The sequence below is a fragment of the Trachurus trachurus genome (assembly GCF_905171665.1).
Source record: "Trachurus trachurus genome assembly, chromosome: 12".
Lineage (NCBI taxonomy): Eukaryota > Metazoa > Chordata > Actinopteri > Carangiformes > Carangidae > Trachurus > Trachurus trachurus.
In genome coordinates, this window is record NC_139908.1 from 10,038,650 (window position 1) to 10,053,655 (window position 15,006).

At 40.1% G+C, this 15,006-nt stretch overlaps 2 protein-coding genes across 4 annotated transcripts; both read right to left on the reverse strand.

Annotated features, from left to right (window-relative positions):
• Positions 1-1,206: 1,206 nt before the first annotated feature.
• On the reverse strand, positions 1,207-6,686 carry st6galnac6 (ST6 (alpha-N-acetyl-neuraminyl-2,3-beta-galactosyl-1,3)-N-acetylgalactosaminide alpha-2,6-sialyltransferase 6). Of its 3 annotated transcripts, none has more exons than XM_083983349.1 (6): positions 6,647-6,686; positions 6,131-6,159; positions 4,671-4,865; positions 2,782-3,194; positions 2,561-2,668; positions 1,207-1,820 (listed from the first exon to the last, which is right to left on the reverse strand). In XM_083983349.1, exons 2-6 carry the CDS (start codon positions 6,152-6,154, stop codon positions 1,631-1,633), a joined length of 930 nt encoding a protein of 309 aa, XP_083839475.1. In that variant the 5' UTR covers positions 6,155-6,159; positions 6,647-6,686; the 3' UTR covers positions 1,207-1,630. The 3 variants fall into 3 exon arrangements, with proteins under 3 accessions (XP_083839475.1, XP_083839476.1, XP_083839477.1); XM_083983350.1 differs by lacking the exon at positions 6,647-6,686 and adding an exon at positions 6,577-6,639; XM_083983351.1 differs by lacking the exon at positions 6,131-6,159 and having other exon boundaries at positions 6,647-6,683.
• Positions 6,687-8,143: 1,457 nt separating this feature from the next.
• Positions 8,144-14,053, reverse strand: st6galnac4 (ST6 (alpha-N-acetyl-neuraminyl-2,3-beta-galactosyl-1,3)-N-acetylgalactosaminide alpha-2,6-sialyltransferase 4). Its single transcript, XM_083983145.1, has 5 exons — positions 13,637-14,053; positions 13,368-13,517; positions 12,137-12,546; positions 11,077-11,184; positions 8,144-9,768 (listed from the first exon to the last, which is right to left on the reverse strand). The coding sequence occupies exons 1-5, from the start codon at positions 13,646-13,648 to the stop codon at positions 9,582-9,584; spliced, it is 867 nt and encodes a 288-aa protein (XP_083839271.1). The 5' UTR covers positions 13,649-14,053; the 3' UTR covers positions 8,144-9,581.
• Positions 14,054-15,006: the final 953 nt, after the last annotated feature.

Genomic DNA, 15,006 nt, shown 5'->3' on the forward strand with positions numbered 1-15,006 from the left:
TCTGAAGTGAATCGTGGATCTGGAGAATCGTTACACCGCCAGTAAAAACATACATCAGGCAACAGTTTTATGTTCGTTATCTGATTTCCACAAAAACAAAAACATTGTCCATTTTTTTCTCTCCAAAAAACACTGACATCGTCCAATTTTCTTCGCTGGCGTAGACCGGAAGTGAACGGGAATAGTCGCCACTGTTATTCCCAAATGTGTGACCGCAGCCACATTCAGCATCTAACTTCATGTACGTCGTGTATTTGTGTGAGTGTGAGTGCGACTGCCAGAAACTAAGTGGAAGCACCGGCAGTGTTTTTACTGTAATTACATGGAATTCCTCTCGGGGTCGGCAGATGCAGTTGCGCCGTGTACTGTAGCTTTAAATGTGGAAATGTTTTTTATGGTGCGTTCCAGTTGGAGCCGGAAGTCGGAATTTTCTGAGCTCCGAGAGTCAGAATTTTAATCTGGAACGATGCCCGAAGTCAGATCTTTAACTCGGAAAGTCGGACCTGCCAGAGGAGAAATGGCGGGAAGACTCAGTGACATCATTTAAGTCAACTCGCTTTTACAGACTGGCTTGCCTTTTTTTATTGATTTCTATTTTTTATTCCCCGTTGTAATGTACTCTTACTTTCTGAATTTGTTAAGTCCCACGTTCACTGTGCAATATATCTTATAAATGTTTTATCGTCGTCCTTATTGTTTTATTTCCCTTTAACTCTTGTCTTATCTTATCTCACAGTTTTATTTAGATCTTGTAACTTTTTAGAGCTTTACTTTAATGCCTTCACTTGCTCTAAATCTTTTATATCTTCTTGTCCCCCTTTTATCAAATACACCCTGTTTTATTTATTTATTTTATCTAATTATCTGCATCTGACAATTCAATTTGGCTCCTCCTGGTCGCCTTATTGCCTCAGTGTTGCTTGGGCTTCCTATATGTTCCTGTTTTTGTCAAGCACTTTTAAAACTCATGTTTTTAAAGGTGCTATTTAGGTTTATTAGGATCTCCATTAGCTGTGAATAATCCTTTCTATATAAATAAAGTTATTATTATTATATTTAATCATCATTTTTAAGTCACGCCAGCCATTGAACATCTTCCTATGCTGTGTGTGTGTATGTGTAAAAACTGCCAAGGGCTTTGCTATCAAAACAGTGTTGCTGACAATGGCTAGCAGTAGTAGCTAACAGCTCGTTGCATGTTTTTGTCGTAAGGCCTTTAAAAAAACTTTAGAAATAGTTTTGCATTGAAATCTAACATTTACAAGTATGAAATCTTTATATTTTGTTAATATTATATATATTTTATTATATTAATCTGCTGTGTTTAAGCGCTCGACTCGGAGGTGACGTCATTCCGACTTCCAACGTAAATGGAGCACACTGTTATTCTTCAAGCTAAAATGTAAAGAAAGTTGATTTTTGGTATTAATTTCCAGGCTCATAAAAGAAAACAAAATGGTACCGTCGTCGTGCTCCAATGAGTAGCTGTCATTCATCATGTGGCTATTTAAAGGCTCAATCGCAGACGTTAACACAATGAAATCCAGCCCATAGTGGTGGCTCAGGCGTCTGTGAGTGCAGAGGGAATCTCTCTCTCTCTCTCTTTCTCTTTCTCTTTCCTTTTTCAGTCTTATGACCATTTGGGATTAGTGAAGGTGATGTTGTACTGTTTTGCCCAACGTGCAAACACCTGCTTCTCCGTAATAAAGCGATGGTGGTATCCTCGCCGGCTGCCTTCGTTCTGTATGTACGTGATGCATTCGTCGACCCCCCTCGGTTTGTAGTAGTGATACGGCAACTTCTTGGATCCTGGTTTCTTCCTGGAAAAAGAACGAGTGGCGTTAAAGGGATAGTTCAACATTTTGGCAAATTGGCCCATTGCCATAATCCCTATAGTTTTAGCAGTAGGTTTGTTGCCTTTATTTGTCGGTGCAAGCTATTTTTAGAACGGTGGAGTAGAGCCGCGAGCTGCTCAGAGCTAGGCTACAGAAGCTAATGGGATTTCTTGGTTTCCCTCATCAAACTTATCAAATACACAATCCAAAAACTCCAAAATGCTCTCGTGGACAAGTTGTGACCTGCACATTCACCACGCTATGAGATAATAATGGACCGTTACAAGACGGAGTTGTTTTTGAGGTAAATACAGAGTTTGCTTGCTGAAAAACTGTCCCTGAAGGCAACGCACATCAGCGGTTTTGCATGAATTTACCTCTAAAACAACTCCGTCTCGTAATGTGCAGGTCACAACTTGTCCACCAGAGCGTTTTGGAGTTGTTGGATTGTGTATTTGATGAGTTTGATGAGGGAAACCAAGAAATCCCATGAGCCTCCGTAGCGTAGCTCTGAGCAGCTCACGGCTCTGCTCCGCCGTTCTAAAAATAGCTTGCACCGACAAATAAACGTAACGAACCTACTGCTAAGACTACAGCGATTATGGCAATGGGCCAATTTGCCAAAATGTTGAACTATCCCTTTAAGTTATTACTTCATTGTGGCAAAGCAACGGGTCGTTTTGAGTTTTAGCGTCGACAACAACACGTCATCGTAGGCTACTCACCCGCAGTAATTGGTGGGAACCATCCCGTACACTTTGATATTATCGCATATCTCAATGGCTATGACCATTGTGAACCAGCCTGTGCTCAACCATGAATGAGACTTTTGTCTAAGTGGGGAAGAAAAACACACAAAGAACACAACAAATTAGGAAACAGGCTGTGAGAGAATGACATTTTACAGACAATAAGAGCCAATTAAATTAATCCATCACATTCTCACCTGTCGCGCCCGGTCTCCTTGTGAAACAGGCTGTCGAACTTGCGCATCTTGTTGGACGTGATACTGAAAAAAGAGAAGTTGGTGTAGCTCATGCTGACTCTCTGGATCAGTCTGTACAGAGTTCCTTTAGAGTCCTTCCCGATCTTGTTCGGGGGTCCCCAGAAGATGATGACGGGGTTGCTGTCGGTGCGGTGCAGGAACTCGTTGGGCCTCCGGACGACCCTGAACACGCTGGAGTGGGCCACCACCCTCACAGACGTCCGGCTCCCGACGTCGGTCTCGTAGCCCAGCGTCGGGGCGTCGTTCATGCGGATCACGCACTCGGCGTGGTCGATCTCGTCCCCCGCCTGAGTCCCCAGCACGTGGCTGGAGCTGGTCACCAGTGCACAGCTGCGGCAGTGCAGGTTCATGCTCTGAGAACAACAGATGGAAAACAGACATGCTATGCCGGGAAATAGATTTGTAGAGCACAGAGATGAATTCTTAGTGGTTTAAAGGCGATTTTGACTGAATACTTTTCATTTTTGCCTTTTTAAACCAGTTAGAAAATAGCTTTATCAACATATTGGACATAAAAACACACAAAATATGCAGCCAAACTTCTGCCTCAGCACAAAGCACTTTACATTTATTTATTCCTTCTCCTAATCCAAACTCAGCCCTCATCTCCATCTTCTTTTTTTATGTAGCTTCTATTGAGTCTTTATGTAAATGTGATTTTGTTTGGATGTGCTATGTTGTGTTTTTTTGTTTTTTTTTTTGCACATGATGTTGCAAATCTCTGCAATCAGCCAGTTAAAACCAGTTACCACTAGCACAGCTTTGTGGTGTTTGATGGATGCTTTAAAGCAGAAGTGAGTGATATATTTGTGTTAATATAAGTCTTAAATAGTTATATCTTCCGACAGCAATCACTTACATAGAGTGTTTGGACTGAAACACGGGTCTCCCAGTCCCTCTGCTCTGCTCTGAGCCGAAGAGAAAACATTTATCGTATCCTACAGTTTTTATCCAATGAGGAGAGAGAACGGCATGCAGGGCTGTGTGTGCAGCCAAGGAACGCCGTGAATGTGGTGACGTAGCGACGAGGACTGTTATGGTGCGTTCAAGGAAACTTGTATTTTTCCGACCGTGAAGTGGTACCAGTTCGATCTGGTACGAGTTCACCGGTCGGAAGTTACGAGTGGCCGTTATAGTGACTTTCACCGGTAAAACAGGTCGGAAAAACACGAGTGGGTTGCCTGGAACGCTACAAAGTCGTAAGTTGTGACTTGAAGCTGTAATTTACGATTTCAAAAGCCTGCCTGTAACGCAGCATTAGCGAAAACGACCGGATCACTCACTTCTGCTTTAAGTGTTTAAGACCATCGTCACTGGCAGTTATTTTATATTTGATTGCTGATAAGGCTGAGCTGGTGTTGCACCAGCAGCCACACGCTTGCCCACTGATGTAGCAGTGGTTTCCTTCCTTCCTGTCACAGAGCAGGTTTGGAAACGCTGCATAACATCTTGTTTTTACCCAGCTCACATATTTATTCTATTGAATACTGACACACACTGCAAAAACTCGAATATCTTACCAAGAATATTTGTCTTATTTCTAGTCAAAATGTCATTTCTAGTCTAAACTAATTTCAGTATACTTAAAATAAGACTCATCACATTAAAAAGTAGCTTGTTTTTAGACACTTTTTACTTCTTTCAAGCATATTTTCACTTGAAATAAGTAGAAAAATCTGATAGTGGAGCAAGTTTTTCTTCCTTATAACAGGCACAAAAAACTTGCTTTCACTGGCAGATTTTTCTACTTATTTCAAGTGAAAATTTATATTCTTGGAAAGATTTTGAGTTTTTGCAGTGCAGAGTCAGTCTATAACACACTCCAGTACCTTGTTGCCGTAGAATGCCACATAGCCGTCTTTGCCTCCCCACTTCTTCAGGTCTGTGATCTTCAGAGGATGGTTCGAGGCCACGTGAAACGGAGCGTAGACGGCCTCGTTGACATTGTTGGAGCCGTAGAGGAAGAGGAGTGTCATCAGGATGAAGATGGCCAAGAAGATCACCATCCTGTGGCTCTGCTGGCCCTGCGACAGTTAACAGTAACAGTGCATTTAATTTAACCTCTCTATGGCGTGGTGTTGACCTCAGACAAGTTGCCTCTTTAAACTTTTTAAAACAATATATAACTTCAAAATTAACATGACCAATGAAAAGTGGGACTGAAGTCGGTTTGACTGTTTGTTTGGAGGTGGATGAGCCCTTAACAAGCAAATACTGTTTTAAGTGTCACGTTTTAACTTGTTTAAGTTTGAATAACAATGTAGAAAGGCGTTTTCAATTGAGCAAAGACACTTTTTATTTATATCTTATACACTAAAACTGTGGTTTTTTTGTTCGTTGAACGACTTTTGTTTGGAGATAAACATCCAAATTAATGGAAATGTGATATGATGTGATTCATGTTTGTCACCACTATCAATGGTTCTACTGTATTATCAACAAGTTCTCACAGGAAACGGAGGACACAGGAACATTTTATGCGTGAAAGGAATTTGATGAAAAGAGTTTGGCTCTTTTCCTAGTGACGACAGTGTGTGTGTGCGTTCATGCGAGAGTGTGTGTGTGTTTGAACATTTCTATCATGTTGTTTGTCGCTCAGTCCTCTTCTTACACACGATAGAAACCCTCAGTTACAGCACATTGTTGCTCTGAGGCAACAAACCAATACCTGGTACAGGGGGTTGTTACTGATTGATACATTATATTTATACATTACCAAGCTCCCAAAAACTGATATTTTTTTTGCCCACTAAAATAAATAGGTCAATACAAACATCTGCTTCTCTGTTTTATGCCACTTTATACTTATATACTCACTACATCTCAGAGGAAATTGACACATTAATCTACAAATTTAGACTTTAAATCACAATATATGATGCACTGTTATACATTACACAACTTAACTGTGCTTCAGAAATAGGCTACTACTGGCAGCTACGTTGGTAACTGTTTAATCATAAAACTTGTGGTTAAAGCTTCTCAAATGTGACAATATGTCCATTTTCCTTTTTCATAAAAGACATTAAATCGATTGATTTTGCTGAGCAACATGAAGAAGTCACTCTGGGCTCTGGGGGACTCTGTCTGTTAATGACACTTTACAAACTTAATTACTCCAGAGGAGAAAAAAAAGAAGAATAAATTAATTACCAGATTCATAATAGAAACACTTCAAATCTCCCTCTTCATGATGTGAAATGAGAATATAAACATAATAGTACTGATGATGGTGATGAAGGGCAGGAGGTCTGAGCACCACACCCTGCATACCTCAGGTCAGTCTTACCTTGCCATTGAGCCGGAGCCCCATGCTTTCTGCACCGGAACAGAGATAACCGAACAAACAGAAGGAAAGAAAGAAAAAAGAAACCTCAAGGTTCAACATGCAATGTTGCATTCAGGGTCCAGTTCATCTCACATGTTAATAAGCGGCAGAGCAGCGAGATGTCAACAACACACGATGTGCAGTTAAATATCAATTAGCCTACACGTTTCCTGCGCTGTTACAGTCTGTTATACTATTATATTTAACTAACACAATACACATTCAAGCGTATATGATTCGTATTATTATTATTTGAGGGGGGGGGGAAATAAAAAATAAATCAGAAACCAAATCTAACGCTGCTTCTACTCTGGCCGCGTCCGCTGTTGACGCACCTTTACGGACATTTTTTTTTCTTTCCCCAACAACAACAAAATAAAAGAAGACACACTCACATACGGACTCACAACATCAGATGGATACACAGAGCCGTCAGGGTGTGTGAGACCTGCCAGCTGTGTTAATGCGGTGATTTACCGTTTCACAGCCTCCGCGGTTTCGCTGTCCCGAGTCGTCCCCCATCTTCCTGCACCATCGCTCCCGTTACGTCATCAGCACGTTCGCCGCTGCAGCGCTGACGACGACGACGACGATGATGATGATGATGATGAAGATGATGATGATGAAGAAGTGGGCTGATCAAGCTTCACTCCCCCAGATTTATATTAGTATAACTTGGCTATTCGTTGCTTTTTATTTTACAGGCAAAAGTAGCCTACATATAATGAGGAATAAGGACTTTTTCCTTTTTCAACAACAACCACTTATTCCCTCCCACCCCTAGCCCCTCCCAGTCCTACAAAATGTTGTTACAGATCAGTAATAACACACATCCTTCCTTCTTACCGTAAACAGACAAGCAAATACATAAGTAAAAAATTAAAAGAGAATGAAAAAAAGACACAACAAAACAAAACAAAACAGAGAAGTAGTATTTTCAATGGACTGAGATGGGGCAGGGAGGACGTTGCTTATTTTATCTGAATATTTTTATTTTATTTCATTTTTATCTCAGGTTGTTTTTTTTGTTCATTTTACATCAGTGCTTTTGAAATGTTTGGCCCCACGTGCTTATAAAGACCACACACACACACACACACACATGTACAAAAATCTCAACATAGCAGAAGTGTTTCTATATAGGGACACAAAAAAGAGATGGACTAATCTAACAAAACTGTGCAATAATAAATGAAAAGTGTGATATTTATATTGCAGTAAACCCTTTTTTATACAGTCCATTAGTAAACGCCGATGTCCGTCCCTTTTTTGTGTCCCCACGGAAACCAATCTGTTGTGTTGTGAGTTTTTGTAGAGCATAATGTAACATTTATCTGTTGAAAAACAATTTAATTTCTTACACAAACAGATGCTTAACGTGCCACTGGGTATTATTAAACCACAGAGCAAATAAACAATGGAAGATTTAATGGGATGTTTTTTCTTTATCCATTTAATCTGATTTTATACTTATCATCCCATTAAATCGTCTAATGGCATGTTGTTGTGCGTGGTCCTTGCTATAGTGAATTATGTATTGACATTTTCAGTTGCATAACTTAATTACTCTTTCTTCAGTAACAAGACCCATGGAGAGATTGTTAACATGAACTTTGAAGGCTTCGTTTACATCAGGAAAGCTGTAGGTCAAACATTTTATATCAGTATTGTTTCCATTTTATTCCTCAATTTTTTGTTGGCTTAAACTTTTTTTGAAGGCAACATAAGTAAACAGGGGCGAGACCGTTATCAGTGAAGAACAGTTTGTACACGACGACACTCCTAGGAGATCTCAGTGAGTGAAAACATCTGTCATCCACACAAAGTAGAGTTGTGTTTTCACAATTCACAGACCCACCCACCCACCCACCCACAAACACACCAAGGGAGTTCATTCTTTTGACAGCTTGTTTATTCACACTCACACTGGCCACAATGGCCGGTGGTGCTTCAAGTTCAGATTCAAGTCTTCACTATATAAACATCCTCACTAAGAAAAGTCATTAGCAACAACAAACAACATCACACTTGAATTACAACAGGTCATGTTTGAAACCTATAGATAGCAGTAAAATACTTTGACACAGTAGTTTGCGCAGTAGTGCAAATACTATTACAGTCTTTGGAATTAGTCACAAAATAAGCATTATGCAACTAAAAAAAAGGCAGCACTATAGTTTTCATTGTAAACAGGCAGCACAATATAAAGGGTAAACACAGTTCGAAAAGTCGATGTCTGAAAAGCAGAAGACAGTGAATGTCTCCGCAGTCCTGTTTTAATACTGTCTGCTTTGTGGGTTATTATTGATTATTATCACCCCCATGTGAGTGAGCCGGTGGTTTAATAAGTGTATATGTGCGTGTATGATGGACCTAAATAATAAAAACAAAGCCACAGAGGGCTCCATCATGTTAAACCACCACATGTAACACACTGTCTGGGTTAAATGGCACTCAGGAAACATGTGAACACATTAGAAATGAGCCTGTGACTAAAAGCTAACCGACCACTTCAAGCCATCGAAACACTGTAACGGGTCGGAGTAAGTGCAGGTAAAAGAGCGTAAAGCTAACAGCATCCAACAGGAAGTAGTCGACTGAGAATAATAATAAAGTAAAAGTCTAAAATCATCAATGCATTTGTATCCAGCATGTTCATCTGTTGTGTGTCTGGTGTATATGAGCAGCATCAGCTTTGAAAAACACTGAAGGAAAGAAAAAACAAAATGTGCCACAAACAATACTTGAAATGTATTGAAATTATCAGTTTCTGACAGTGACTGATGCTGGTCGGACAAAACAATTTGAATGTGTGAATTTTAATACTGGACATTTATTTTGTTCTTTTCTGTCAAAAACACTTACGGATTAACTGTAAAATAATAATAATAATAATAACAGTAATAAAATAAATAAACACCAGATTAATGAGGATGGAAATAATAATTAGTTCCAGTAACTTTCTGTCTCAAAAAGTAAAGGTGCATATTTGCAGCTTTAATATCACACAGGCCAGATTGCACAATGACACGAGGCCCGACGAGGCCGAAAGGCACGAGTTAAAAAAAAAAAAAAAAAAATTAAAAAGTGTCAGCTTTGGTATAAACTGGTCTAGTGTCGAGTTTAGTGGCTTGTTATGTTCTGTCAGTATCAATACTGGTGGTAAATTAACACCTGTTACCACCTGACTGCTGGTTCATTTGATTATCTGAGGATAATCACAGACATGAAATGTGTTATTCTAATATCTGTGGTTGCAGATATTTGGTGGTTTTTTCCACCATGAGCCAGCATCACATCACATAGTGGATAAAAAACATGTTGCACTATAAAAATAAAAATGAAAAGCGTAACTCCAAGTCCATCAGTAACATACTTGATAAAGTTCCTGCTCCAGCAACAGTAAAAATCCTCAGAGGCTCCAAGACGGATGTTTAAAATCTATTTTATGCCGCGTTGCCCATTTGCCGTAGATGGCCTTTTCCGTGATGAAGCGATGGCCCCCGCGTTGTGTGTGCTCGTGGACCTTGTACATCCTGCACTCATTGATCCGGTTTTGCTCATAGTAGTGGTAAGGTACGGTGCTGTGATTGGCCCGGCTGTCAGGGGGGAGAAGACACCACATACACAGGGAAAGTTTACATAAGATACTGAATTAAACATATGTATGGGTCAGTGACAAATAAGGGTTGGCAAGATGAGCAATTCAGAAATATCTTTATGAAGAAATGTTGTGAAGCATGCATCAGATTTGTTAAAATGTACATTTTACTATTTATGTTGGTTTAATGTCATTTTAAATGACCGTATTTTAACAAAGTAAGATTGAATAACCGGAAATGTTGAATGGTGTAACCACAAAAGAATGATAAACATCAAACATTTTATCCACCTACAGTGGATTTAAGTGTACTTATAAAAAATATATACTTTCTTCTGAAAACATTACATTGAAATAGATTTGTTTTCTGTATTTCTATATTTCTTTTCTTTTCTTTCTTTTTTTTTAAGTATATATTTTGGCTTTTTATGCCTTTATTTGATAGCCATAGTAGAGATAAACAGGAAAGGGGGAGGCAGAGAGAGGGGGAATGACATGCAGGAAAGGTCCGCCCGACGCGGGATTCGAACTGGGGACGCCTGCGTTGAGGACTGTAGCCTCTACATGGGGCGGCCGCCTTAACCACTGCGCCACGCACCGCCCCTGTATTTCTAAATTTCAATGTTAATGCATATTGCCAATAATGAGCAGGACTTATCATAAAAACACAATTTTTCTTTAAAAAAATTTGACAAATTATGTAAAATCTTGTCAAGAAACATAGTGTTGTATTGCAAAAGTGAATTACAGTTATTCCACATTTGAGTCCAGATTTATTTTCCCTTATAGTCAGATTTTAAAGGGGAACTATGCAAGTCTGGTTGTTGTTGCCTGTTGTTTTGCTAACCCTCCTCCTGGCCATGTGCATTTGTTTTCAACGAAGCCGGCGAGAAAGCAATCCATTTAGCAGTGGATGACTTCATATATCATAAATGTTTTACAACGTGTAGATATTTCTGTAGTCTTATCTGTCATAAACAAGAGATTATGGGTTATGGGGCGTGTTTGAGAGCTCTGACAATGGGTGAGGTTGGTTTTCAGCCAAGAGATGCTAGATGAAAGGCAGAGAGCCTCCATTCTCCCCGTAAATAGTAAAGTCATTTATTTAAATCATAATTACTCCGAAGCTATATAATTAAGGTAAAAATGTAGCATGGTTAGTTAAGCTTAAAATCCTGCATAGTTCCTCTTTAATGGAAAAAATAGCAGTTACACCACTTGACACTGGGTTGCATCATGTCACTGACCCGTGAACAGAAAGATGGAGCTTAAGTACAGATCACAAACTAAATTGTAAATGTGTCACCTGCAGTAGTTGTCATCAATCATCCCATAGACATGGATCGTGTCACACATGTCTATTGCCAGAATCATTGTGAAGAATCCAGTGCTGAGAAACGCCCCCGTCTTCATTCTGCAGGACAGAGAAAGAGATAGAGAGAGAGAGCACACATCTGTTTAAAACATTAATTAAAGACATACAAATAAATCTGAAGCTATTTCTTATGACCAATGTATTGTTTCTGGAAGTGTTTTATGGAAAAAATGTGACAGCTTCCAGCCTTTTAAAGCAGAAGTAAGTGATATATTTGTGTTAATATAAGTCTTAAATAGTTATATCTTCCGACAGCAATCACTTACATAGAGTGTTTGGACCGAAACACGGGTCTCTCAGTCCCTCTGCTCTGCTCTGAGCCGAAGAGAAAACATTTATCGTATCCTACAGTTTTTATCCAATGAGGAGAGAGAACGGCATGCAGGGCTGTGTGTGCAGCCAAGGGACGCCGTGAATGCGGTGACGTAGGGACGAGGACTGTTATGGTGCGTTCAAGGCAACTCGTAACTCGTGTTTTTCCGACCTGTGAAGTCATACCAGTTCGATCTGGTACGAGTTCACGGGTCAGAAGTTACGAGTGGCCGTTATAGTGACTTTCACAGGTAAAACAGGTCGGAAAAACACGAGTGGGTTGCCTGGAACGCTACAAAGTCGTAAGTTGTGACTTGAAGCTGTAATTTACGGTTTCAAAAGCCTGCCTGGAACGCAGCATTAGCCAAAACGACCGGATCGCTCACTTCTGCTTTAAGTAAATAATCACTAGATTTTTTTCTGATTATAAAAAAAACAGAAATCAGGCTTATTTAAAACCCGTGTATTACCAAAATAAAAGCCTAAAACTGGACTGATAGCAGTGATTAACTGCACAATACAACTTCAGCTAAATGCCAAAAACAATCATGCGCACAGCGATCAATAACTGATAACTGTTATGTGAATGTGTTATGTGTGTTATATTGGTTCACTGAAGTGTATGGAAAACAAAAAACAAAGAATTCATCGGCCACAGCTCTCATTTCCTCTCCTGTACCTGTCCTTCCCAGTTTCGTTCTGAAACACAGAGTCACAGTACTGGATCTTCTCTCTGCTCACAGCGTAGATTTGGACCTTTGGATACTTCTTGGCTATTTTCAGCAGCGCGTTAAAGATGCGTCCTTTCCCGTCCTGCCTCATGTTCCTCTCCGGACCCCAGAACACGTAGGTGGTGTCGGCACACTGCTGGAAGTAGTAGCGCTCGTTCTTGACCAGCAGGGGAACGCTGGTGTGGGACACCACCCGGACGCTGGTGCGGCTCCCCACGTCCCTCTCGTATCCCTGCGTGGGCGCGTTGTTCATCCGGAAAACGCATCCGATCTTGTCGATCTCTTCACCAGCGCCCGCGCCGATCATCTGACCTGAGCTGGAGACCAAGGCACAGTGGCCGCAGTGCATGTCCAGGAACTGGTGGCAAAGACAAAGACAAAGACATAACATATTGTGAAACATTGTGATTTATTATACGATTTGCAACTGCACATTATGTCCTGAAAGGAAATCTTTGGCAACATTATTGTTTTTCTAATGACATAAAGTGGTGGGAACTGAAAGAATAAGGGGCTCAGCTTCTTCCTGCTCCCTTTCGAATACGTTGTTTACCGATCTGATTTGAACATTGTTCTTGTTTTTTAGGAGACTATAACACGTGTTATTTATTTTATATGTCTTTCTTTTCTCTTTTTTTAATGTGTTTGAAATAAAGAATATTCAGAATCAAATCAGAATAAAAGTTCTTAATCTCAGTTTATGTCACTTCAGTCTCTTTATTCTTGCTAAATGAAATGGTCACACTGACAGACCGAACAACAACATTCATAACAAAGAATGATACTTTGATACTTTGCATCCATGTATCAATAATATATTGCCACATAAAATATTCTCCTCCCTCATTCCAAATGAATAACCTGCTATACAATGTAGTGGCAGCAGAAAGTATTCAGACACTTTCACTTTTGCAATAAAATTTCTGTTGCAGATTTAATGTCAAATGTATAAAATTGCATTTTGATGATTTTTGATTTTTTCATCTTGCAAAATGAAACATCTTTCATCTACAAGAATACTTCCCCTCTCTATATTCAGTTGTTTGTAGAAGCTGCTGCTATGAGTCATGTCTCTTCAACTTTGGCACATCTGGATTTAGGCTTTTTATTTACCCTATAGCGACCCAAAACCCTCTGGCCCCTGCCCTGGGCCTGGAGTCCCGGATCCCTGCCTCTCACCTGCTCCATCCTGCCGGGGTAGATCCTCGTGTATCCCCTGAGCCCGGTGCTCTGCGCGGGGGGCGATGATGGCTCTTCCCGTGTGATCACATGTCCAAACCAGAACAGCAGCAGGAGGCTGAGGCAGAGCAGGCAGAGCCAGCCGAGCACCTGTGGAGACAAGAGAGGAGGACCACAAAGAGTTCAGACCTCAGACAACATGTAGCTGTAAAATATTAAATAAGATATTAATAATGGCATACAATAAGAAGCTAACTTAAGTTTCTTACCAGGGATTTCATGTCAAGGCCTTTGGGACGGCCCTGCTCCACAGAGCCCGGCGCTGCTCATTGTTCCAGCCGCTTAACGGGAGGCAGAGGCGGCGAGACAGACGAGCCCAACCGTGGAGGATTCATATTTACATTTTCTTTCTTTTTTTTTTAATGGCTGCTATGCTCAGATCTGGCGAGTGCTTTCAAATCTTAAATCCAAGAGAGATCCTTATCTTTGTTACTTGAAACTTCCGTGTTCATCCTCAGCAGATAACAGGTCCAATGTTTGTGTCTTTATCTGCACCACATCTGATTTAACCACTTTATAAAAATCTGTTCACTTGGCTGCTGTTATCTCGCCGGTCTGTTGATACAGTGACCTATTATCGATTTATTTCTAAGCCCTGATTCAGCACTAAGTTCCTCTATCCCGGACACGGCTTCCGGTCTGGCTTTCACAACAAAAGTGTTTTGTGCACTTGTGTAAAATCAACACACCTTTTTTCCCCTTCTTTTTTACCCCCAGAACTGTAGAAATTATCCAAACTCAAGCCATTATTATTAAATATATTATTTTTATGGCATTTAGATAATTTTATTACAAAGTGTCCCACTTTTTCCCCCCACTAACACATTTCATGAACATTTTTCTTTGATATTATTACATGCATTCTAAAATAAAATGTGTAGCATGATGTAAAAGTAGTGTGAAATGCACGCATCATTTTGGAAAAAACAAAACAAAACAAACGTTTATGTTGTCATATAAATATCAAGCTATTTATCCACAGGCCACTGTGATATAAATGTATTATTATTTTTTAAATAGAAAGAAAAGAAAAGAAAAAGAAAGAATAAAAGCATAGCACCTGGTTATAAATTGTACATTAGGCTTAAGCCTTTGCGCTTTTATTCTGAAAAGGAAATGCCCCATCCGGAAACAATCCCTTCTGATTATTTTGGCCAACTTGACGGGCCAGTGTTGCCTTCACGTTCCACTCGTAAAATCAGCTTCCCGAAATACGAAATCGCATGGGTTAGTTTTTTTTTAAAAGGCCAGTCGAGTGAATTTTAAAATCAGTTATTCGTGACCCCAAAGTTATATCACAAAAAACAACCGTCATTTGCGTGTCTTTCGTGTTTTTTCCCCTTCTTTTTTCTTCTTTGAATAACCGTGTTGTAAGCAAACGAACCACCGGGAAACTTTTTGACAGCTTTTACTTTCTGATTCTTGTCCTCTCCTCTCGGTCGGGGACAATGATGCTCTATGATCTACGACGTGATTGGATGATAAACGCGTTCGTCCCTCCCACCTCGCATTCTATTGGTCGACCAAAGAATTCCGTTGCTCGTACACCGCATCCGATTGGTTCACGGCCGTGTCACTT